The 26,843-nt window shown below is 33.1% G+C and overlaps 2 protein-coding genes across 2 annotated transcripts in view; one reads left to right on the top strand and one right to left on the bottom strand.

Moving 5' to 3' along the window:
* angptl5 (angiopoietin-like 5) overlaps positions 1 to 26,843 on the bottom strand; it is a 34,766-nt gene that overhangs the window by 5,690 nt on the left and 2,233 nt on the right. Inside the window, exons 2-6 of the mRNA XM_061962870.1 lie at positions 26,217 to 26,389; positions 22,020 to 22,123; positions 7,814 to 7,907; positions 7,625 to 7,728; positions 7,440 to 7,560 (exon numbers count right to left, since the gene is read on the bottom strand). Coding sequence (XP_061818854.1) covers positions 7,440 to 7,560; positions 7,625 to 7,728; positions 7,814 to 7,907; positions 22,020 to 22,073 — 373 coding nt within the window. The 5' untranslated portion in view covers positions 22,074 to 22,123; positions 26,217 to 26,389. The remainder of the gene's footprint in view (positions 1 to 7,439; positions 7,561 to 7,624; positions 7,729 to 7,813; positions 7,908 to 22,019; positions 22,124 to 26,216; positions 26,390 to 26,843) is intronic.
* The window catches only part of LOC133607855 (transcriptional coactivator YAP1-like), a 70,661-nt gene continuing 70,161 nt past the window's right edge, over positions 26,344 to 26,843 (top strand). Inside the window, exon 1 of the mRNA XM_061962869.2 lies at positions 26,344 to 26,418. The gene's annotated coding sequence lies outside the window, so the exon portion shown is untranslated. The remainder of the gene's footprint in view (positions 26,419 to 26,843) is intronic.

Raw genomic sequence — 26,843 nt, 5'->3', positions numbered from 1 at the left:
CAAAGCACGTAAGTTTTCTGTGACAAAACGGGCATAAAACAAAAAGACATCAGGAAAAAAATCTAAATTTACAATCGACGAGTGGATATGAAGTTGATCTACAAAAAAAGAAAATATATTCATTATTTTTAACACTTTTATGAGTGGCACCCTTTTGGGTACCCAAAAATTTTAGTGGGATTTTTTTTTTTAACTGTCATTGCTCCAAAAATAATAATGAATCAAAATCAATGTCATTATGAATTATTGACACATTCAAAGCTCCAATTACTTTACATCAAATTTTGGGGGAAATATTGCCTATTTTGTGTGTTTGCCAAACAAAACACGTATGTTTTCTTTAACAAAAACGGGCATAAAACAAACAAAAAAAAACATAAGAAAAAAAATCTAAACTTACAATTAATTAAAAGTAAAAAAAAAAAAAAAAAAATCATTATTTTTAACACATTTTAATGAGTGGGACCCTTTAGGATCCCTAAGATTTTTAGTGGGATTTTTTTTTTTTAACGGTCATTGCTCCAAATATAATAATGGATCAAAATCAATGTTGTTATGAATTATTGACATATTCGAACTTTACATCAAATTTTTTGGGGGAAAAATGTGCCTATTTTGTGTGTTTGCCAAACAAAACACGGAAGTTTTCTTCGGCAAAACGGGCATAAAACAAAGAAACATATGAAAAAAAAAATCTAAATTTACAATCGACGAGTAGATATGAAGTTGATCTAGAGATTTAAGGGTTGAAAGTAAAAAAAAAAAGAAAATGTATTCATTATTTTTAACACTTTTTATGAGTGGGACCCTTTTGGGTCCCCAAGACTTTTAGTGGGATTTTTTTTTTTTTTAACTGTCATTGCTCCAAAAATAATAATGAATCAAAATCAATGTCATTATGAATTATTGACACATTCAAAGCTCCAATTACCTTACATCAAATTTTGGGGGAAATATTACCTATTTTGTGTGTTTGCCAAACAAAACGCGTAAGTTTTCTTTGACAAAAACGGGCATAAAACAAACAAACAAAAAACATAAGGAATAAAATCTAAACTTACAATTGATTAAAAGTAGAAAAAAAAATTTATTCATTATTTTTAACACTTTTAGGAGTGGGACCCTAAGATTTTTAGTGGGATTTTTTTTTAAACTGTCATTGCTCCAAAAATAATAATGGATCAAAATCAATGTTGTTATGAATTATTGACATATTCAAAGCTCCAATTACTTTACATCAAATTTTGGGGAAAATATTGCCTATTTTGTGTGTTTGCCAAACAAAACACGTATGTTTTCTTTAACAAAAACGGGCATAAAACAAACCAAAAAAAACATAAGAAAAAAAATCTAAACTTACAATTAATTAAAAGTAAAAAAAATAATTAAAAAAATCATTATTTTTAACACATTTTAATGAGTGGGACCCTTTAGGATCCCTAAGATTTTTAGTGGGATTTTTTTTTTAATGGTCATTGCTCCAAATATAATAATGGATCAAAATCAATGTTGTTATGAATTATTGACATATTCGAACTTTACATCAAATTTTTTGGGGCAAAAATGTGCCTATTTTGTGTGTTTGCCAAACAAAACACGGAAGTTTTCTTTGGCAAAACGGGCATAAAACAAAGAAACATATGGAAAAAAAAATCTAAATTTACAATCGACGAGTAGATATGAAGTTGATCTAGAGATTTAAGTGTTGAAAGTAAAAAAAGAAAGAAAATGTATTCATTATTTTTAACACTTTTTATGAGTGGGACCCTTTTGGGTCCCCAAGACTTTTAGTGGGATTTTTTTTTTTTTTAACTGTCATTGCTCCAAAAATAATAATGAATCAAAATCAATGTCATTATGAATTATTGACACATTCAAAGCTCCAATTACCTTACATCAAATTTTGGGGGAAATATTACCTATTTTGTGTGTTTGCCAAACAAAACGCGTAAGTTTTCTTTGACAAAAACGGGCATAAAACAAACAAACAAAAAACATAAGGAATAAAATCTAAACTTACAATTGATTAAAAGTAGAAAAAAAAATTTATTCATTATTTTTAACACTTTTAGGAGTGGGACCCTAAGATTTTTAGTGGGATTTTTTTTTAAACTGTCATTGCTCCAAAAATAATAATGGATCAAAATCAATGTTGTTATGAATTATTGACATATTCGAAGCTCCAATTACTTTACATCAAATTTTGGGGACATTTTTTTGCCTATTTTGTGTGTTTGCCAAACAAAACACGCAAGTTTTCTGTGACAAAACGGGCATAAAACAAAAAAACATCAGAAAAAAAAATCTAAATTTACAATCGACGAGTGGAAATGAAGTTGATCTACAAAAAAAAGAAAATATATTCATTATTTTTAACACTTTTATGAGTGGCACCCTTTTGGGTACCCAAAAATTTTAGTGGGATTTTTTTTTTAACTGTCATTGCTCCAAAAATAATAATGAATCAAAATCAATGTCATTATGAATTATTCACATATTCAAAGCTCCAATTACTTTACATCAAATTTTGGGGAAAATATTGCCTATTTTGTGTGTTTGCCAAACAAAACAAGTATGTTTTCTTTAACAAAAACGGGCATAAAACAAACAAAAAAAAACATTAAAAAAAAAATCTAAACTTACAATTAATTAAAAGTAAAAAAAAATAATAATAATCATTATTTTTAACACATTTTAATGAGTGGGACCCTTTAGGATCCCTAAGATTTTTTGTGGGATTTTTTTTTTTTAACGGTCATTGCTCCAAATTTAATAATAGATCAAAATCAATGTTGTTATGAATTATTGACATATTCGAACTTTGCATCAAATTTTTTGGGGAAAAAATTTGCCTATTTTGTGTGTTTGCCAAACAAAACACGGAAGTTTTCTTTGGCAAAACGGGCATAAAACAAAGAAACATATGAAGAAAAAAAATCTAAATTTACAATCGACGAGTAGATATGAAGTTGATCTAGAGATTTAAGTGTTGAAAGTAAAAAAAAAGAAAATGTATTCATTATTTTTAACACTTTTTATGAGTGGGACCCTTTTGGGTCCCCAAGACTTTTAGTGGGATGTTTTTTTTTTTTTACTGTCATTGATAATAATAATGAATCAAAATCAATGTCATTATGAATTATTGACACATTCAAAGCTCCAATTACTTTACATCAAATTTTGGGGAAAATATTACCTATTTTGTGTGTTTGCCAAACAAAACGCGTAAGTTTTCTTTGACAAAAACGGGCATAAAACAAACAAACAAAAAATATAAGGAATAAAATCTAAACTTACAATTGATTAAAAGTAGAAAAAAAGAAAATGTTTTCATTATTTTTAACACTTTCAGGAGTGGGACCCAAAAGGGTCCCCAAGACTTTTAGTGGGAATTTTTTTTTTTTAACTGTCATTGCTCCAAAAATAATAATGAATCCAAATCAATGTCGTTATGAATTATTGACACATTCAAAGCTCCAATTACTTTACATCAAATTTTGGGGAAAATATTGCCTATTTTGTGTGTTTGCCAAACAAAACGCGTAAGTTTTCTTTGACAAAAACGGGCATAAAACAAACAAACAAAAAACATAAGAAATAAAATCTAAACATACAATTGATTAAAAGTATTTAAAAAAAAAATGTATTCATTATTTTAACAATTTTATGAGTGGGACCCTTTTGGATCCCTAAGATTTTTAGTGGGATTGTTTTTTAAACTGTCATTGCTCAAAAAATAATAATGAATCAAAATCAACGTTGTTATGAATTATTGACATATTCGTAGCGCCAATTACTTTACATCAAATTTTGGGGGGAAAAATGTGCCTATTTTGTGTGTTTGCCAAAAAAAGCACATAAGTTTTCTTTGACAAAACGGGCATAAAACAAACAAACATAAGAAAAAAATCTAAATTTACAATCGATAAGTGGATATGAAGTTGATCTAGAGTTTTAAGTGTTGAAAGTAAAAAAAAAAGAAAATGTGTTCATTATTTTTAACACTTTCAGGAGTGGGACCCAAAAGGGTCACCAAGACTTTTAGTGGGATTTTTTCTTTTTAATTGTCATTGCTCCAAAAATAATAATGAATCAAAATCAATGTCATTATGAATTATTGACACATTCAAAGCTCCAATTACTTTACATCAAATTATAAAACAAACAAACAAAAAATAAAGAATAAAATCTAAACTTACAATTGATTAAAAGTAGAAAAAAAAATGCATTCATTATTTATAACACTTTTAGGAGTGGGACCCTAAGATTTTTAGTGGGATTTTTTTTAAACTGCCATTGCTCCAAAAATATTAATGGATCAAAATCAATGTTGTTATGAATTATTGACATATTCGAAGCTCCAATTACTTTACATCAAATTTTGGGGACATTTTTTTGCCTATTTTGTGTGTTTGCCAAACAAAGCATGTAAGTTTTCTGTGACAAAACGGGCATAAAACGATCTAGTGATTTAAGTGTTGAAAGTAAAAAAAAAAAAAAAAAAAAAATGTGTTCATTATTTTTAACACTTTTATGAGTGGGACCCTTTTGGATCCCCAAGAATTTTAATGGGATTTTTTTTTAAACTGTCATTGCTCCAAAAATAATAATGAATCAAAATTAATGTTGTTATGAATTATTGACTTGTTTAAAGCTCCAATAACTTTACATCAAATATTGGGGGAAATATTGCCTATTTTTTTGTTTGCCAAAAAAAAAAAACATGACATAAAGGGCATAAAACAAAAAAACATAAGAATAAAAAAATCTAAACTGGCAATCAACAAGTAGATATGAAGTTAATCTAGATATATAACTGTTGAAGGTTAAAAAAAAATGTATTCATTATTTTTAACACTTTTATGAGTGGGACCCTTTTGGATCCCCAAAAATTTTTGTGGGATTTTTTTATTTAAACCGTCATTGCTCAAAAAATAATAATGAATCAAAATCAATGTTGTTAGGAATTATTGACATATTTAAGGCTCCTATTACTTCACATCTAATATTACACTTTGCAATTTTTGGGGGAAAATATTGCATACGTTGTGAAGTTACTATAAAAAAAAAATAGGGCATAAAACATTACCAAAAAAAATTGAACTTTATGTCAACGTGTAGATCTGAAGTTGATCTATAGATACTTTAGCGTTGAATGTATATATATATATATATATATATATATATATATATATATATATATATATATATATATATATATATATATATATATATATATACTACATACATACATACATACATACATACATACATATATATATATATATATATATATATATATATATATATATATATATATATATATATATATATATATATATATATATATATATATATATATATATATAACCGTCAACTTCCTTGACGTCACTTTCAACCTGAGAAATAACAGCTACCAACCATTCACGAAACCCAACACAACACTCCAATACGTGCACCATGACAGCAACCACCCACCCACCAACACGAAAATAATACCTACCGGAATTAATAAAAGGCTATCGATGCTGTCATCTAGCAAAGCTGAATTTGACCAAGCAACCCCCCCGTACCAAAAAGCCCTTGATGAAAGCGGATACAATTTCACCCTCACCTATGAACCCACGCCAGGAAACCAGCCAAAAAAGAACAGAAAACGAAACGACATCATCTGGTACAACCCCCCATACAGCAAAAACGTCTCAACTAACATTGGACACAAATTCCTCAATCTGATTGACAAACACTTTCCCAAAGACAACACCCTAAGAAAAGTATTCAACAAGAACAACATTAAATTGAGCTACAGCTGCATGAACAATATATGACAAATCATCTCAAACCACAACAAAACAATTGCAAATGAGCCGTCGGCCCCCGGACAGAGCGACTCCAAAACCAACAAAGGCTGTAACTGTCGAAAGAAACCTGATTGCCCTCTCAACGGGGGGTGCTTACAAACATCAGTTGTCTACCAATCTAAGGTAATACGCAAGGACATTAACACATCCGACACATATGTAGGATTAACCGAGGGAGAATTCAAAACCAGATGGAACAATCACAAGGCTTCTTTCAGGAACCAAAACCTGCGGAATACCACAGAACTCAGCAAACACATTTGGGACCTCAAAGACAATAATGTTGAATATTCAATAACATGGCAAATTCTTGTATCCAGCACACCTTACAATAGTGGTAATAAAAGATGCAACCTATGCTTGAAAGAGAAACTGTTTATTATTTACCGTCCAGACCTGTCATCCCTCAACAAGCGCAGCGAAATTGTAACAGCATGCCGCCACAGACGGAAACACCTCCTAGGTAACACATGAGCCAATCACCACGCCCCTACGCCAGCCTGTACCCACCCACTCTGTGCCCTATATAAACCATGGTATGTGAATGCTCCCATTAAAATCTCCTGATGATTGAGGGTACCCCCCCTCATGAAACAGGCCTGTAGAGATGAAATAGTCTTGTGATTTTTTTTTTTTTCCCCACACATACATATATATATATATATATATATATATATATATATATATATATATATATATATATATATATATATATATATATATATATATATATATATATATATATATGTAAATAATACAGTAGGGAAGGGATTCATATGGCTCCATTCCTGGGTGGGGGGTTTAATTACTTTGCAATGCAGTTTGCTGAAAATGATGGATAGCGCCCTCTACATAGCAACTGATGCTGTGGTCAAAGATGGAATTTCCACGAATCACATTTTAAGACATTCAAAACTCTAATGCCAAAACACTACTGCGAAAATGGATAGTGCAACCCCTCCTCCCCCACGTGTCACGTTTCATGTGTCAGGTAAACTGTGACAAATGGTATGTATGTGGGCTTTGTACCGAGGATGTCGTTGTGGCTTGTGCAGCCCTTTGAGACACTTGTGATTTAGGGCTATATAAATAAAGATTGATTGATTGATTGATTGATGTATATATGCCTACTGTATATATATTAATATATATAAATATATCTAATAGGGGTGCACAAAAAAATCGATTCACATTTGAATCGCTTCATAATTTAAAAAAACAAAACGATAATAAAATCAATTATAATTATAATTATTAATATATTATTTATTAATTATTACTTAAAAAAAAAAAATTGTAAGAATCAATTTAAAAAAAAATGTACATAAGCCATCTTCATTTAACCAGAAAAGCTTTTCTTACCTGTGACCTGTTTTTAAAAAGTTTCATTATATTTATTAATTTTTTTTTTATTTTTTTTTGAATGAAAAATATCAAAGTTTGCGGACCCTCAGTAGAAAAAGTTTGGACACCCCTTCTCTAGTCCGACCCTAGTCCTGGTTTCTCGAGTCCTGACCTGACTTCCTGTCTTGTCGTGTGTCAGCAGAGCCGCAAAGACCCTGGAAAACACCCCAAAACCTGCAAGGTGTCCAAAGCCGTCCACGTGGGCCGCCCAGGGTCGCTTGAAGTCCACCAGGCCTTCGGTCCTGCGCTGCATCACCGTCCATCCCCCGCCCATGTAGTCCATCTCGCAGAAGACCTGAGGGGGGCGTGGCAGGTGAGGCCGGCGCTCCTTGGCGTGTAGGACTCGGGACGAGCGTTACCTCGAAGGACGAGTCCGAGTCGTCCGGGCTGACGATGTAAATCCCGCTGGGGATCTTGGGGACCAGGGACATCAGACTGTCCTTGATGTCGCTGCAGTCTCGCCCTCAACACATAAACACAGGTGACCTTTTTTCATGACCTGTTTTCACCTGGAATGTGGCGCCGCCCTGCTGGTGGGCGTGTGTTACCGTGCGATAGAGGAGGCTTGGCGGCGAACATGTCGGCGTTGCTCCGCTGCACCTCCGCGCTGAGCGCCTGCACTTTGTTCATCACCTCTGACACCTGTGACGTCATGGCATGTGGTTACAACCTGTGTCCAGCAGGGGGCGCCAAAGTGTGGCCCAAAGCTAATTTTTTTAACCTTCATTCTAAAAATACTATTTTGAAAAAAAGAACAAAAGGGAAGGAAAAAGTTGCAATGTCGACTCTAAAAACATGACAACTGATTTTTTTTCTTTAAAACTGTCATTGCTCAAAATGTAATAATGCATCAAAATCAACATTGTTATTATTGATCTGTTCACAGCTCTAGTTAAATCAAATATTTCACTTTTTGGAGGAAAATATTGCATTTTGTATGTGTTTTCCATATGAAAAACATGTAAAAAAGTTATAATCAACAAATAGTTGATCTTGAGATTTAAGCGTTGAAAGAAAATAATAATTAAAATATTAAAATTATATTAAAATGATTTTGAGTGGATTCCGCTTTGGATCCCCCAGAATTTTGTGGGATTTAAAAAAATAATAATAATTTTGGAATAATATGAGGCGGGGCCTCACCTGCCTCTAGTGACCGCACGTCACTGGTATGTATGTATGTATGTATATATATATATATATATACATATGTTTATTTATATGTATGTATGTATGTATATATATGTATGTGTGTATATATATATATGTATGTATGTATGTATATATATATATATATATATATATATACACGTATATATATGTATATATATATATGTATATATATATATATATACATATACATATATATATATTTATATATATATATATATATATATATATATACACATATATATAGGGCTTCACGGTGGCAGAGGGGTTAGTGCATCTGCCTCACAATACGAAGGTCCTGAGTAGTCTTGGGTTCAATCCCGGGCTCGGGATCTTTCTGTGTGGAGTTTGCATGTCCTCCCCGTGACTGCGTGGGTTCCCTCATGCACCTGGGGATAAGTTGATTGGCAACACTAAATTGGCCCTAGTGTGTGAATGTTGTCTGTCTATCTGTGTTGGCCCTGCGATGAGGTGGCGACTTGTCCAGGGTGTACCCCGCCTTCCGCCCGATTGTAGCTGAGATAGGCTCCAGCGCCCCCCGCGACCCCAAAGGGAATAAGCGGTAGAAAATGGATGGATGGATAATAATGTATCAAAATATTTTTTTAGGAAAATACTGGATTTTTTTATGTGTTTTCCATATGAAAAACATGTTTTTCTTTGACAAAAAGGGCATAAAACAAAAACATGAACAACAACAAAAAAAAGTATAATCAACAAATAGTTTATCTTGAGATTTAGGCGTTGAAAGTAAAAATAAAAAAATTATAATATTATTAAAAACATTTTGAGTGGATCCCCCAAAATTTTGTGGGATTTAAAAAAAAATTTTTTTTTATAATAATAGTGTATCAAAATATTTTTTAAGGAAAATATTGTATATTTGATGTGTTTTCCATATGAAAAAGCGTGATTTTCTTTAACAAAAAAATGCATAAAACAAAAACATGAAACAATTCTATAAACCTAAAATTGGCAGATAAATCTGAAGTTGATCTAGAGATTGAAGCGTTGAAAGTAAAAAAAAAAAAATATTTATGGCTTATTTTTAACACTTTTATGAGTGAGGTCCGTTTTAGGTCCCCAATAATTTTAGTGGGATTTTTTTTTAAATACAAATAATCCATCCATCCATCCATCTTCTTCCGCTTATCCGAGGTCGGGTCGCGGGGGCAGCAGCCTAAGCAGGGAAGCCCAGACTTCCCTCTCCCCAGCCACTTCGTCCAGCTCCTCCCGGTGGATCCCGAGGCGTTCCCAGGCCAGCCGGGAGACATAGTCTTCCCAACGTGTCCTGGGTCTTCCCCGTGGCCTCCTACCGGTCGGACGTGCCCGAAACACCTCCCGAGGGAGGCGTTCGGGTGGCATCCTGACCAGATGCCCGAACCACCTCATCTGGCTCCTCTCGATATGGAGGAGCAGCGGCTTTACTTTGAGCTCCCCCCGGATGGCAGAGCTTCTCACCCTATCTCTAAGGGAGAGCCCCGCCACCCGGCGGAGGAAACTCATTTCGGCCGCTTGTACCCGTGATCTTGTCCTTTCGGTCATGACCCAAAGCTCATGACCATAGGTGAGGATGGGAACGTAGATCGACCGGTAAATCGAGAGCTTTGCCTTCTGGCTCAGCTCCTTCTTCACCACAACGGATCGATACAGCGTCCGCATTACTGAAGATGCCGCACCGATCCGCCTGTCGATCTCACGATCCACTCTTCCCTCACTCGTGAACAAGACTCCGAGGTACTTGAACTCCTCCACTTGGGGCAAGATCTCCTCCCCAACCCGGAGATGGCACTCCACCCTTTTCCGGGCGAGAACCATGGACTCGGATTTGGAGGTGCTGATTCTCATCCCAGTCGCTTCACACTCGGCTGCGAACCGATCCAGTGAGAGCTGAAGATCTTGGCCAGATGAAGCCATCAGGACCACATCATCTGCAAAAAGCAGAGACCTAATCCTGCAGCCACCAAACCAGATCCCCTCAACGCCCTGACTGCGCCTAGAAATTCTGTCCATAAAGGTTATGAACAGAATCGGTGACAAAGGGCAGCCCTGGCGGAGTCCAACCCTCACTGGAAACGTGTCCGACTTACTGCCGGCAATGCGGACCAAGCTCTGACACCGATTATACAGGGAGCGAACCGCCACAATAAGACAGTCCGTTACCCCATACTCTCTGAGCACTCCCCACAGGACTTCCCGGGGTACACGGTCGAATGCCTTCTCCAAGTCCACAAAGCACATGTAGACTGGTTGGGCAAACTCCCATGCACCCTCAAGGACCCTGCCCAGAGTATAGAGCTGGTCCACAGTTCCACGACCAGGACGAAAACCACACTGTTCCTCCTGAATCCGAGGTTCGACTATCCGGCGTAGCCTCCTCTCCAGTACACCTGAATAGACCTTACCGGGAAGGCTGAGGAGTGTGATCCCACGATAGTTGGAACACACCCTCCGGTTCCCCTTCTTAAAGAGAGGAACCACCACCCCGGTCTGCCAATCCAGAGGTACCGCCCCCGATGTCCACGCGATGTTGCAGAGTCTTGTCAACCAAGACAGCCCCACAACATCCAGAGCCTTAAGGAACTCCGGGCGGATCTCATCCACCCCCGGGGCCTTGCCACCGAGGAGCTTTTTAACTACCTCGGCAACCTCAGCCCCAGAAATAGGAGAGCCCACCACAGATTCCCCAGGCCCTGCTTCCTCATAGGAAGACGTGCTGGTAGGATTGAGGAGGTCTTCGAAGTATTCTCTCCACCGATCCACAACATCCGCAGTCGAGGTCAACAGAGCACCATCCCCACCATACACGGTGTTGACACTGCACTGCTTCCCCTTCCTGAGGCGGCGGATGGTGGTCCAGAATTGCTTCGAAGCCGTCCGGAAGTCTTTTTCCATGGCCTCACCGAACTCCTCCCATGTCCGAGTTTTTGCCTCCGCGACCGCTGAAGCCGCACACCGCTTGGCCTGTCGGTACCTGTCTGCTGCGTCAGGAGTCCCATGAGCCAAAAGAACCCGATAGGACTCCTTCTTCAGCTTGACGGCATCCCTCACCGCCGGTGTCCACCAACGGGTTCTAGGATTACCGCCACGACAGGCACCAACTACCCTGCGGCCACAGCTCCAATCGGCCGCCCCGACAACAGAGGTACGGAACATCGTCCACTCGGACTCAATGTCCAGCGCCTCCCTCGTGACATGTTCAAAGTTCTTCCGGAGGTGGGAATTGAAACTCTCTCTGACAGGAGACTCTGCTAGACGTTCCCAGCAAACCCTCACAATGCGTTTGGGCCTGCCAGGTCTGTCCGGCATCCTCCCCCACCATCGCAGCCAACTCACCACCAGGTGGTGATCGGTAGAAAGCTCCGCCCCTCTCTTCACCCGAGTGTCCAAAACATGAGGCCGCAAATCCGATGACACAACTACAAAGTCGATCATGGAACTGCGGCCTAGGGTGTCCTGGTGCCAAGTGCACATATGGACACCCTTATGTTTGAACATGGTGTTTGTTATTGACAATCCGTGACGAGCACAAAAGTCCAATAACAAAACACCACTCGGGTTCAGATCCGGGCGGCCATTCTTCCCAATCACGCCTCTCCAGGTTTCACTGTCGTTGCCAACATGAGCGTTGAAGTCCCCCAGTAGAACGAGGGAATCACCCGGGGGAGCACTCTCCAGTACTCCCTCGAGTGAATCCAAAAAGGGTGGGTAATCTGAACTGCCGTTGGGCGCGTAAGCGCAAACAACAGTCAGGACCCGTCCCCCCACCCGAAGGCGGAGGGAGGCTACCCTCTCGTCCACCGGGTTGAACTCCAACGTGCAGGCTTTGAGCCGAGGGGAAACAAGAATTGCCACCCCAGCCCGTCGCCTCTCATTGCTGGCAACGCCAGAGTGGAAGAGAGTCCAGCCCCTGTCAAGAGAACTGGTTCCAGAGCCCTTGCTGTGCGTCGAAGTGAGTCCGACTATATCTAGCCGGAACTTCTCCACCTCACGCACTAGCTCAGGCTCCTTCCCCCCCAGCGAGGTGACGTTCCACGTCCCAAGAGCTAGCTTCTGTAGCCGAGGATCGGACCGCCAAGTGCCCTGCCTTCGGCTTCCGCCCAGCTCACATCGCACCCGACCTCTATGACCCCTGCTATGGGTGGTGAGCCCATTGGAGGGGGGACCCACGTTGCCTCTTCGGGCTGTGCCCGGCCGGGCCCCATGGGGACAGGCCCGGCCACCAGGCGCTCGCCATCGTGCCACACCTCCGGGCCTGGCTCCAGAGGAGGGCCCCGGTGACCCGCGTCCGGGCGAGGGAAATCTGGGTTCCTTGTTCGTGTTCTTCATAGAGGTCTTCGAGCTGCTCTTTGTCTGATCCCTCACCTAGGACCAGTTTGCCTTGGGAGACCCTACCAGGGGGCATAGAAGCCCCCAGACAACATAGCTCCTAGGATCATTGGGACACGCAAACTCCTCTACCACGTTAAGGTGGCAGCTCAGAGAGGAGAATACAAATAATAATAATAATAATAATAATGAATCAAAATCAATGTTGTTCTGTTCACAGCTCTAGTTAAATCAAATATTTCACTTTTTGGAGGAAAATATTGCATTTTGTATGTGTTTTCCATATGAAAAACATGTAAAAAAGTTATAATCAACAAATAGTTGATCTTGAGATTTAAGCGTTGAAAGAAAATAATAATTAAAATATCAAAATTATATTAAAATGTTTTTGAGTGGATTCCGCTTTGGATCCCCCAGAATTTTGTGGGATTTAAAAAAAAAAAAACTTTTTTTGGAATAATAATGTATCAAAATATTTTTTTAGGAAGATATTGGATTTTTTATGTGATTTCCATATGAAAAACATGTTTTTCTTTGACAAAAAGGGCATAAAACAAAAACATGAACAACAACAAAAAAAAGTTAAATCAACAAATAGTTGATCTTGAGATTTAGGCGTTGGAAGTAAAAAAAAAAAAAATTATAATATTATTTAAAACATTTTGAGTAGATCCCCCAAAATTTTGTGGGATTTAAAAAAAAAAAATTTTTTTATAATAATAGTGTATCAAAATATTTTTTAAGGAAAATATTGTATATTTGATGTGTTTTCCATATTAAAAAGCATGATTTTCTTTAACAAAAAAATGCATAAAACAAAAACATGAAACAATTCTATAAACCTAAAATTGGCGGATAAATCTGAAGTTGATCTAGAGATTGAAGCGTTGAAAGTAAAAAATATATATATTTATGGCTTATTTTTAACACTTTTATGAGTGGGGTCCGTTTTAGGTCCCCAATAATTTTAGTGGGATTTTTTGTTATTATTGATCTATTCACAGCTCTACTTAAATCAAATAACCCACTTCGAAATGTTTTTTGAGGAAAATATTGCATATTTTATGTGTTTTTCCATATGAAAAACATGTTTTTCTTTGACAAAAAGGGCATAAAACAAAAACATGAACAAAAAAGAAAGTATAATCAACAAAGAGTTGATCTTGAGATTTAGGCGTTGAAAGTTAAAAAAAAGTTATAATATTAAAATATTATTAAAAACATTTTGAGTGGATTCCGCTTTGGATCCCCCAAAATTTTGTGGGATTAAAAAAAAATTGTTTTTTTTACAATAATAATGGATCAAAATATTTTTTAAGGAAAATATTGTATATTTGATGTGTTTTCCATATGAAAAAGCGTGATTTTCTTTAACAAAAAAGGCATAAAACAAAAACATGAAAAAATACTAAAAACCTAAAATTGGCGGATAAATCTGAAGTTGATCTACAGATTGAAGCGTTGAAAGTAAAAAAAAAAAATATTTATGGCTTATTTTTAACACTTTTATGAGTGGGGTCCGTTTTAGGTCCCCAATAATTTTAGTGGGATTTTTTTTTAAATAAAAATAATAATAATAATAATAATGAATCAAAATCAATGTTGTTCTGTTCACAGCTCTAGTTAAATCAAATATTTCACTTTTTGGAGGAAAATATTGCATTTTGTATGTGTTTTCCATATGAAAAACATGTAAAAAAGTTATAATCAACAAATAGTTGATCTTGAGATTTAAGCGTTGAAAGAAAATAATAATTAAAATATTAAAATTATATTAAAATGTTTTTGAGTGGATTCCGCTTTGGATCCCCCAGAATTTTGTGGGATTTAAAAAAAAAAAACTTTTTTTGGAATAATAATGTATCAAAATATTTTTTGAGGAAAATATTGGATTTTTTATGTGTTTTCCATATGAAAAACATGTTTTTCTTTGACAAAAAGGGCATAAAACAAAAACATGAACAACAACAAAAAAAAGTGTAATCAACAAATAGTTGATCTTGAGATTTAGGCGTTGAAAGTAAAAAAAATAAAAATTATAATATTTTTAAAAACATTTTGAGTGGATCCCCCAAAATTTTGTGGGATTTAAACTTTTTTTTTTTATTATAATAATAAAGTATCGAAATATTTTTGAAGGAAAATATTGTATATTTGATGTGTTTTCCATATTAAAAAGCATGATTTTCTTTAACAAAAAATGCATAAAACTAAAACATGAAAAAATACTAAAAACCTAAAATTGGTGGATAAATCTGAAGTTGATCTAGAGATTGAAGCGTTGAAAGTAAAAAATATATATATTTATGGCTTATTTTTAACACTTTTATGAGTGGGGTCCGTTTTAGGTCCCCAATAATTTTAGTGGGATTTTTTGTTATTATTGATGTATTCACAGCTCTAGTTAAATCAAATAATCCACTTCGAAATGTTTTTTGAGGAAAATATTGCATATTTTATGTGTTTTTCCATATGAAAAACGTGTTTTTCTTTGACAAAAAGGGCATAAAACAAAAACATGAACAAAAAAGAAAGTATAATCAACAAAGAGTTGATCTTGAGATTTAGGCGTTGAAAGTTTAAAAAAAAATTATAATATTAAAATATTATTAAAAACATTTTGATTGGATTCCGCTTTGGATCCCCCAAAATTTTGTGGGATTAAAAAAATTTTGTTTTTTTACAATAATAATGTATCAAAATATTTTTTAAGGAAAATATTGTATATTTGATGTGTTTTCCATATGAAAAAGCGTGATTTTCTTTAACAAAAAAGGTATAAAACAAAAACATGAAAAAATGCTAAAAACCTAAAATTGGCGGATAAATCTGAAGTTGATCTACAGATTGAAGCGTTGAAAGTAAAAAAAATAAAATATTTATGGCTTATTTTTAACACTTTTATGAGTGGGGTCCGTTTTAGGTCCCCAATAATTTTAGTGGGATTTTTTTTTAAATAAAAATAATAATAATAATAATAATAATGAATCAAAATCAATGTTGTTCTGTTCACAGCTCTAGTTAAATCAAATATTTCACTTTTTGGAGGAAAATATTGCATTTTTTATGTGTTTTCCATATGAAAAACATGTAAAAAAGTTATAATCAACAAATAGTTGATCTTGAGATTTAGGCGTTGAAAGAAAATTATAATAATTATGTATTAAAAACATTTTGAGTGGATTCAGCTTTGGATCTACCAAAATTTTGTGGGATTTAAAAAAAAAAAAAAAAAATATATATATATATATATATATATATATATATATATATATATATATATATATATATATATATATATATATAAAATACTTTTTGAGGAAAATATTGCATTTTTTATGTGTTTTTCCATATAAAAAAAATGTTTTTCTTTGACAAAAAGGGCATAAAACAAAAACATATAAGTTTAATAAAGTATAATCAACAAATAGTTGATCTTGAGATTTAGGCGTTATTAAATTATAATATTAAAATATCATTTAAAAAAATTTGAGCGGATTCCGCTTTGGATTCCCCCAAATTTTGTGGGATTAAAAAAAAAAGTTTAATAATAATAATAACAATAATAATAATAATGTATCAAAATATTTTTTGAGGAAAATATTGCATTTTTATGTGTTTTTCCATTTGAAAAACATGTTTTTCTTTGGCAAAAAGGGCATAAAACAAAAACATGAACAAAAAAAGGTATAATCAACGAATAGTTGATCTTGAAATGTAGGCGTTATTAAATTATAATATTAAAATATTATTTAAAAAAATTTGAGTGGATTCCGTTTTGGATTCCCCCAAATTTTGTGGGATTTAAAAAATGTTTTTAATAACAATAATTACAATAATAATAATAATGTATCAAAATATTTTTTATGGAAAATATTGTGTATTTGATGTGTTTTCCATATGAAAAAGCGTGATTTTCTTCAACAAAAAAGACATAAAACAAAAACATGCAAAAATACTAAAAACCTAAAATTGGCGGATAAATCTGAAGTTGATCTAGAGACTGAAGCGTTGAAAGTAAAAAAATATATATTTATGGCTTATTTTTAACACTTTTATGAGTGGGGTCCGTTTTAGGTCCCCAATAATTTTAGTGGAATTTTTTAAAAAGAAAAATAATAATAATGAATCAAAACCAATGTTGTTATTATTGATCTATTCACAGCTCTAATTAAATCAACTATTTCACTTTGAAATATTTTTTGAGGAAAATATTGCATATTTGATGTGTTTTCCATATGAAAAACATGTTTTTCTTTGACAAAAAAGGCATAAAACAAAATCATGAAAAAATACTAAAAACCTAAAATTGGCGGATAAATCTGAAGTTGATCTACAGATTGAAGCGTTGAAAGTTAAAAAAATAAAATATTTATGGCTTATTTTTAACACTTTTATGAGTGGGGTCCGTTTTAGGTCCCCAATAATTTTAGTGGGATTTTTTTTTAAATAAAAATAATAATAATAATGAATCAAAATCAATGTTGTTCTGTTCACAGCTCTAGTTAAATCAAATATTTCACTTTTTGGAGGAAAATATTGCATTTTTTATGTGTTTTCCATATGAAAAACATGTAAAAAAGTTATAATCAACAAATAGTTGATCTTGAGATTTAGGCGTTGAAAGAAAATTATAATAATTATGTATTAAAAACATTTTGAGTGGATTCGGCTTTGGATCTACCAAAATTTTGTGGGATTTAAAAAAATATATATATATATAAAATATTTTTTGAGGAAAATATTGCATTTTTTATGTGTTTTTCCATATGAAAAACATGTTTTTCTTTGACAAAAAGGGCATAAAACAAAAACATGAACAAAAAAAAAGTATAATCAACGAATAGTTGATCTTGAGATTTAGGCGTTATTAAATTATAATATTAAAATATTATTTTTAAAAATTTGAGTGGATTCCGCTTTGGATTCCCCCAAATTTTGTGGAATTTAAAAAATGTTTTTAATAATAATAATAACAATAATAATAATAATGTATCAAAATATTTTTTGAGGAAAATATTGCATTTTTATGTGTTTTTCCATATGAAAAACATGTTTTTCTTTGACAAAAAGAGCATAAAACAAAAACATGAACAAAAAAAAGTATAATCAACAAATAGTTGATCTTGAGATTTAGGCGTTATTAAATTATAATATTGAAATATTATTTTTAAAAATTTGAGTGGATTCCGTTTTGGATTCCCCCAAATTTTGTGGGATTTAAAAAATGTTTTTAATAACAATAATTACAATAATAATAATAATGTATCAAAATATTTTTTTATGGAAAATATTGTGTATTTGATGTATTTTCCATATGAAAAAGCGTGATTTTCTTCAACAAAAAAGACATAAAACAAAAACATGCAAAAATACTAAAAACCTAAAATTGGCGGATAAATCTGAAGTTGATCTAGAGACTAAAGCGTTGAAAGTAAAAAAACCAAACATGTATGGCTTATTTTTAACACTTTTATGAGTGGGGTCCGTTTTAGGTCCCCGATAATTTTAGTGGAATTTTTTAAAAAGAAAAATAATAGTAATGAATCAAAACCAATGTTGTTATTATTGATCTATTCACAGCTCTAATTAAATCAACTATTTCACTTTGAAATATTTTTTGAGGAAAATATTGCATATTTGATGTGTTTTCCATATGAAAAAACATATTTTTCTTTGACAAAAAAGGCATAAAACAAAAACATGAACAAATAAAAAGTTATAATCACTGGATAGATCTGACGTTGATCTTGAGATTTTGGCGTTAAAAGTAAAAAAAAAAATTATAATGTTAAAATATTATTTTAACATTTTTCGAGTGGAATCCGCTTTGGATCCCCCAAATTGTGAGGCATTTAAAAAAACTATACGTTTTTAGAATAATAATGTATCAAAATATTTTTTGAGGAAAATATTGCATTTTTATGTGTTTTTCCATATGAAAAACATGTTTTTCTTTGACAAAAAGAGCATAAAACAAAAACATGAACAAAAAGTATAATCAACGAATAGTTGATCTTGAGATTTAGGCGTTATTAAATTATAATATTGAAATATTATTTTAAAAAATTTGAGTGGATTCCGTTTTGGATTCCCCCAAATTTTGTGGGATTTAAAAAATGTTTTTAATAACAATAATTACAATAATAATAATAATGTATCAAAATATTTTTTATGGAAAATATTGTGTATTTGATGTATTTTCCATATGAAAAAGCGTGATTTTCTTCAACAAAAAAGACATAAAACAAAAACATGCAAAAATACTAAAAACCTAAAATTGGCGGATAAATCTGAAGTTGATCTAGAGACTGAAGCGTTGAAAGTAAAAAAATATATATTTATGGCTTATTTTTAACACTTTTATGAGTGGGGTCCGTTTTAGGTCCCCGATAATTTTAGTGGAATTTTTTAAAAAGAAAAATAATAATAATGAATCAAAACCAATGTTGTTATTATTGATCTATTCACAGCTCTAATGAAATCAACTATTTCACTTTGAAATATTTTTTGAGGAAAATATTGCATATTTGATGTGTTTTCCATATGAAAAACATGTTTTTCTTTGACAAAAAGGGCATAAAACAAAAACATGAACCAAAAAAAAAAGTATAATCAATGAATAGTTGATCTTGAGATTTAGGCGTTGAAAGTAAAAAAAAAAAATTATAATATTAAAATATTATTAAAAACATTTTGAGATCCCTCCAAATTTTGTGGGATTTAAAAAAAAAGATTTTTATTTAGAATAATAATGTATCAAAATATTTTTTAAGAACAATATTGTATATTTGATGTGTTTTCCATATGAAAAAGCGTGATTTTCTAAAACAAAAACATGAAAAAATACTAAAAACCTAAAATTGGCCACTAATCCACTTTGAAATATTTTTTGATATAATATTAAAATATTATTAAAAACATTTTGAGTTGATTCCGCTTTGGATCCCCCAAAATTTTTGTGGGAATTTAAAAAAATAACTTTTTTTAGAATAATAATGTATCAAAATATTTTTTGAGGAAAATATTGCATTTTGTATGTGTTTTCCATATGAAAATCATGTTTTTCTTTGACAAAAAGGGCATAAAACAAAAACATGAACAAAAAAATATATATATTTATGGATTATTTTTAACACTTTTATGAGTGGGGTCCGTTTTAGGTCCCCAATAATTTTAGTGGGATTTTTAAATAAAAATAATAATAATGAATCAAAACCAATGTTGTTATTATTGATCTGTTCACAGCTCTAGTTAAATCAAATATCCATCCATCCATTTTCTAGTCGCGGGGGGCGCTGGAGCCTATCTCAGCTACAATCGGGCGAAAGGCGGGGTACACCCTGGACAAGTCGCCACCTCATCGCAGGGCTAAATCAAATATTTCACTTTGAAATATTTTTTGAGGAAAATATTGCATATTTGATGTGTTTTCCATATGAAAAACATGTTGGGTTTTTTTGACAAAAAGGGCATAAAACAAAAACTTGAACAAAAAAAAAAAAGTATAATCAACGAATAGTTGATCTTGAGATTTAGGGGTTATTAAATTATAATATTAAAATATTATTAAAAACATTTTAAGTGGATTCCGCTTTGGATCCCCCAAACTTTTGTGGGATTAAACAAAACAAAAACTTGTTTTAGAATAATAATGTATCAAAATATTTTTTCAGGAAAATATTGCATTTTTTTATGTGTTTTCCATATGAAAAACATGTTTTTCCTTGACAAAAAGGGCATAAAACAAAAACATGAACAAAAAAAAAGTAAAAAAAATATATATATTCATGGCTTATTTTTAACACTTTTATGAGTGGGGTCCGTTTTTAGTGGGATTTAAAAAAATAATAATAATAATAATAATGAGTCAAAACCAATGTTGTTATTATTGATCTATTCACAGCTCTAATTAAATCAAATATTTCACTTTGAAATATTTTTTTAGGAAAATATTGCATATTTGATGTGTTTTCCATATGAAAAACATGTTTTTCTTTGACAAAAAAGGCATAAAACAAAAACATGAACAAATAAAAAGTTATAATCACTGGATAGATCTGACGTTGATCTTGAGATTTTGGCGTTAAAAGTAAAAAAAAAAAAATTATAATGTTAAAATATTATTTTAACATTTTTCGAGTGGAATCCGCTTTGGATCCCCCAAATTGTGAGGCATTTAAAAAAACTATACGTTTTTTAGAATAATAATGTATCAAAATATTTTTTGAGGAAAATATTGCATTTTTATGTGTTTTTCCATATGAAAAACATGTTTTTCTTTGACAAAAAGAGCATAAAACAAAAACATGAACAAAAAAGTATAATCAACGAATAGTTGATCTTGAGATTTAGGCGTTATTAAATTATAATATTGAAATATTATTTAAAAAAAATTGAGTGGATTCCGTTTTGGATTCCCCCAAATTTTGTGGGATTTAAAAAATGTTTTTAATAACAATAATTACAATAATAATAATAATGTATCAAAATATTTTTTATGGAAAATATTGTGTATTTGATGTATTTTCCATATGAAAAAGCGTGATTTTCTTCAACAAAAAAGACATAAAACAAAAACATGCAAAAATACTAAAAACCTAAAATTGGCGGATAAATCTGAAGTTGATCTAGAGACTAAAGCGTTGAAAGTAAAAAAAACAAACATGTATGGCTTATTTTTAACACTTTTATGAGTGGGGTCCGTTTTAGGTCCCCGATAATTTTAGTGGAATTTTTTTAAAAGAAAAATAATAATAATGAATCAAAACCAATGTTGTTATTATTGATCTATTCACAGCTCTAATTAAATCAACTATTTCCCTTTGAAATATTTTTTGAGGAAAATATTGCATATTTGATGTGTTTTCCATATGAAAAAACATGTTTTTCTTTGAGAAAAAAGGCATAAAACAAAAACATGAACAAATAAAAAGTTATAATCACTGGATAGATCTGACGTTGATCTTGAGATTTTGGCGTTAAAAGTAAAAAAAAATAATTATAATGTTAAAATATTATTTTAACATTTTTCGAGTGGAATCCGCTTTGGATCCCCCAAATTGTGAGGCATTTAAAAAAACTATAAGTTTTTAGAATAATAATGTATCAAAATCAATGTTGTTCCACTTTAAAAATCAGGAGGACGCTACCTGTCCTGGGTCTTTACCTTTCACATTCTCAGGAGGACGCCATCTGTCCTGGGTCCTTACCTCTCACATTCTCAGGAGGACGCTACCTGTCCTGGGTCCTTACCTGACTGGTGAGGACGTCCAGAGCTCGCTGCTGTTCTTCCATCACGTCACGCATCAACTTCCTGCTGCTGCGGCCGAACGCCAACAACGACTGCTGCAGCTGGCCTGCACACACACACACACACACACACACACACACACACACACACACACACACACACACTTTTTTAACCTTTTTGGGTAGCGGATAACTTTTAGTGTGATTTTTTTTTTTTTTTTGAACCTGTCATTGCTCAAAAAATAGTAATGAATCAAAAAGTAATGTTATGAAGTATTGACATATTTAAGGCTCCAATGACTTCACATCAAATATTACACTTTGAAATATTTTTTGGGGGGAAAATATTACATATTTTCTGGAGTTTTTTTAATCATAAAAATAGGGTTTTATTTGAAAAAGAAGTCATAGTACAATTTGAAAAAAATTATGTTTGTACTCCCCTGTGCTAAAGCTAACGATGCTAACAAACTTTTTTTTTTTTTTTTTTACCACAAGTTGAATGTTTGGACTCCACTGTGCTAAAGCTAATGATGCTAACAAACTTTTTTTTTTTTTTTTTTTTTAACACATATTGAATGTTTGGACTCTCCTGTGCCAAAGCTAACAATGCTAACATACTTTTTTTTTTAACCACAGATTGAATGTATGGACTCCCCTGTGCTAAAGCTAACGATGGTAACAAACATTTTGTTTTGTTTTTTTCTTAACCACAGATTGAAAGTTTAGACACCCCTGTGTTAAAGCTAACGATGCTAACAAACTTATTTTTTTTATTTTTTTTACCACAAATTGAATGTTTGGACTCCGCTGTGCTAAAGCTAATGATGCTAACAAACTCTTTTTTTCTTTTAACCACAGCTTGAATGTTTAGACTCCCCTGTGCTAAAGCTAACAATGCTAACAAACTTTTTATTTTATTTTTTACCACAGCTTGAATGTTTGGACTCCCCTGTGCTAAAGCTAACGATGCTAACAAAGTTGTTGTTTTTTACTACAGATTGAATGTTTGGAATCCCCTGTGCTAAAGCTAACAATGCTAACAAACTTTTTATTTTATTTTTTACCACAGCTTGAATGTTTGGACTTCCTGTGCTAAAGCTAACGATGCTAACAAAGTTGTTGTTTTTTACTACAGATTGAATGTTTGGAATCCCCTGTGCTAAAGCTAACAATGCTAACAAACTTTTTATTTTATTTTTTACCACAGCTTGAATGTTTGGACTCCCCTGTGCTAAAGCTAATGATGCTAACAAACTCTTTTTTCTTTTAACCACAGCTTGAGTGTTTAGACTCCCCTGTGCTAAAGCTAACAATGCTACAAACGTTTTATTTAATTTTTTACCACAGCTTGAATGTTTAGACTCCCCTGTGCTAAAGCTAACGATGCGAACAAAGTTTTTATTTTATTTTTTACCACAGCTTGAATGTTTAGACTCCCCTCCTGTGTTAAAGCTAATGATGCTAACAAACTTTTTTTTTTTTTTTTTTTTTTAACACATATTGAATGTTTGGACTCTCCTGTGCCAAAGCTAACAATGCTAACATACTTTTTTTTTAACCACAGATTGAAAGTATGGACTCCCCTGTGCTAAAGCTAACGATGCTAACAAACGTTTTGTTTTGTTTTTTTCTTAACCACAGATTGAAAGTTTAGACACCCCTGTGTTAAAGCTAACGATGCTAACAAACTTTTTTTTTTTTTTTTTTTTACCACAAATTGAATGTTTGGACTCCACTGTGCTAAAGCTAATGATGCTAACAAACTCTTTTTTCTTTTAACCACAGCTTGAATGTTTAGACTCCCCTGTGCTAAAGCTAACAATGCTAACAAACTTTTTATTTTATTTTTTACCACAGCTTGAATGTTTGGACTCCCCTGTGCTAAAGCTAACGATGCTAACAAACTTTTTATTTTATTTTTTACCACAGCTTGAATGTTTGGACTCCCCTGTGCTAAAGCTAATGATGCTAACAAAGTTGTTGTTTTTTACCACAGATTGAATGTTTGGAATCCCCTGTGCTAAAGCTAACAATGCTAACAAACTTTTTATTTAATTTTTTACCACAGCTTGAATGTTTGGACTTCCTGTGCTAAAGCTAACGATGCTAACAAAGTTTTTATTTTATTTTTTACCACAGCTTGAATGTTTGGACTTCCTGTGCTAAAGCTAACGATGCTAACAAAGTTGTTTTTTTTTACTACAGATTGAATGTTTGGAATCCCCTGTGCTAAAGCTAACGATGCTAACAAAGTTTTTTTTTTTTTTTACTACAGATTGAATGTTTGGAATCCCCTGGGCTAAAGCTAACTATGCTAACAAACTTTTTTTCCTTTTTACCACAGATTGAATGTTTAGACTCCCCTGTGCTAAAGCTAACAATGCTAACAAACTTTTTATTTTATTTTTTACCACAGCTTGAATGTTTGGACTTCCTGTGCTAAAGCTAACGATGCTAACAAAGTTTTTATTTTATTTTTTACCACAACTTGAATGTTTGGACTTCCTGTGCTAAAGCTAACGATGCTAACAAAGTTGTTGTTTTTTACTACAGATTGAATGTTTGGAATCCCCTGTGCTAAAGCTAACAATGCTAACAAACTTTTTATTTTATTTTTTACCACAGCTTGAATGTTTGGACTCCACTGTGCTAAAGCTAACAATGCTAACAAACTTTTTATTTTATTTTTTACCACAGCTTGAATGTTTGGACTCCCCTGTGCTAAAGCTAACGATGCTAACAAAGTTTTTATTTTATTTTTTACCACAGCTTGAATGTTTAGACTCCCTTGTGCTAAAGCTAACAATGCTAACAAACTTTTTACTTTATTTTTTACCACAGCTTGAATGTTTGGACTCCCCTGTGCTAAAGCTAACAATGCTAACAAACTTTTTATTTTATTTTTTACCACAGCTTAAATGTTTGGACTCCCCTGTGCTAAAGCTAACAATGCTAACTAAGTTTTTTGTTGTTTTTTTTACCACAGATTGAATGTTTGGAATCCCCTGTGTTAAAGCTAATGATGCTAACAAACTTTTTTATTTTTATTTTTTAACCACAGATTGAATGTTTGGACTCTCCTGTGCCAAAGCTAACAATGCTAACATACTTTTTTTTTAACCATAGATTGAAAGTATGGACTCCCTTGTGTTAAAGCTAACGGTGCTAACAAACTTTTTGTTTTTTTATTTTTTTATTTTTTTACCACAGCTTGAATGTTTGGACTCCCCTGTGCTAAAGCTAACAATGCTAACAAACTTTTTATTTTATTTTTTACCACAGCTTAAATGTTTGGACTCCCCTGTGCTAAAGCTAACTATGCTAACAAACTTTTTTTTCTTTTTACCACAGATTGAATGTTTGGACTCCCCTGTGTTAAAGCTAATGATGCTAACAAACTTTTTTATTTTTATTTTTTAACCACAGATTGAATGTTTGGACTCTCCTGTGCCAAAGCTAACAATGCTAACATACTTTTTTTTAAACCATAGATTGAAAGTATGGACTCCCTTGTGTTAAAGCTAACAATGCTAACAAACTTTTTTTTCTTTTTACCACAGATTGAATGTTTGTACTCCCCTGTGCTAAAGCTAACGATGCTCACATTTTTATTTTTTTTTTATTTTTTTTTACCACAGATTGAATGTTTGGACTCCTCTGTGCTAAAGCTAACGACGCTAACAAACTTTTAAAAATATTTTTACCACAGATTGAATGTTTGGAATCCCCTGCGCTAAAGCTAACTATGCTAACAAACTTTTTTTCTTTTTTCCACAGATTGAATGTTTGTACTCCCCTGTGCTAAAGCTAACAATGCTAACATTTATTTTATTTTTATTTTTTTAACCACAGATTGAATGTTTGGACTACTCTGTGCTAAAGCTAACGACGCTAACAAACTTTTAAAAATATTTTTTACCACAGATTGAATGTTTGGAATCCCCTGCGCTAAAGCTAACTATGCTAACAAACTTTTTTTCTTTTTTCCACAGATTGAATGTTTGGACTCCTCTGTGCTAAAGCTAACGATGCTAACAAACGTTTTAAAATATTTTTACCACAGATTGAATGTTTGGAATCCCCTGCGCTAAAGCTAACTATGCTAACAAACTTTTTTTCTTTTTTCCACAGATTGAATGTTTGGACTCTTCTGTGCTAAAGCTAACTATGCTAACAAACTTTTTTTTTTTTTTTTACCACAGATGGACTGTTTCTCATCCCGCAGCAGCCGGATGGTGATGTCACAGGGGATGGAGCAGGTGTCGCGACCTTTGACCCCTCCCTCCCCCCCCCCGGCCAGTGTCAGCAGGTGCGTCAGGGAAGTCTTCCTTGACCTCCGCCTCTGATTGGTTGAGGGTCTTTGCCGTCTCCTGGAACAAAACCAAACTACTGTTCACAGGTAGGCCACAGGGCAGGAAAAACTTATTTGCTAACGTTAGCATGCTAACTTTTTCAAAGTAATGTTGCACCTTAGAGTCATATAAGTTGGTATATCCGGTGGAGGGTCAGGGCGTTTGTATTGTATTATTTTGTCTTTTGATCACAGGTTACTTTCCCAATGGGTTTCTTTTGTGATCGATGCTGTATTACTGCCTTTTTCAAGATTTAACCACAACATTCCGTTGTTTTTTTTTGCTAATATCACAATCGGATAAATAGTCTGTCTTTTGCTCAGCCTCCCTCCTCCCTCCTCCCTCCTTCGTCCCAGCCCCTCCTCTAAAGTAGGACCATGACCTGCTCGGTGGTCTAGTGGTTAGAGCGTCCGCCCCGAGTTCAAACCCCGGCCGAGTCATACCAAAGACTATAAAAATGGGAGCCATTACC

This window comes from Nerophis lumbriciformis, linkage group LG09, assembly GCF_033978685.3.
Source record: "Nerophis lumbriciformis linkage group LG09, RoL_Nlum_v2.1, whole genome shotgun sequence".
NCBI classification, from domain to species: domain Eukaryota; kingdom Metazoa; phylum Chordata; class Actinopteri; order Syngnathiformes; family Syngnathidae; genus Nerophis; species Nerophis lumbriciformis.
The sequence above is the reverse complement of the archived record's forward strand: the minus strand, read 5'-3'. Positions and strand labels throughout refer to the sequence as shown.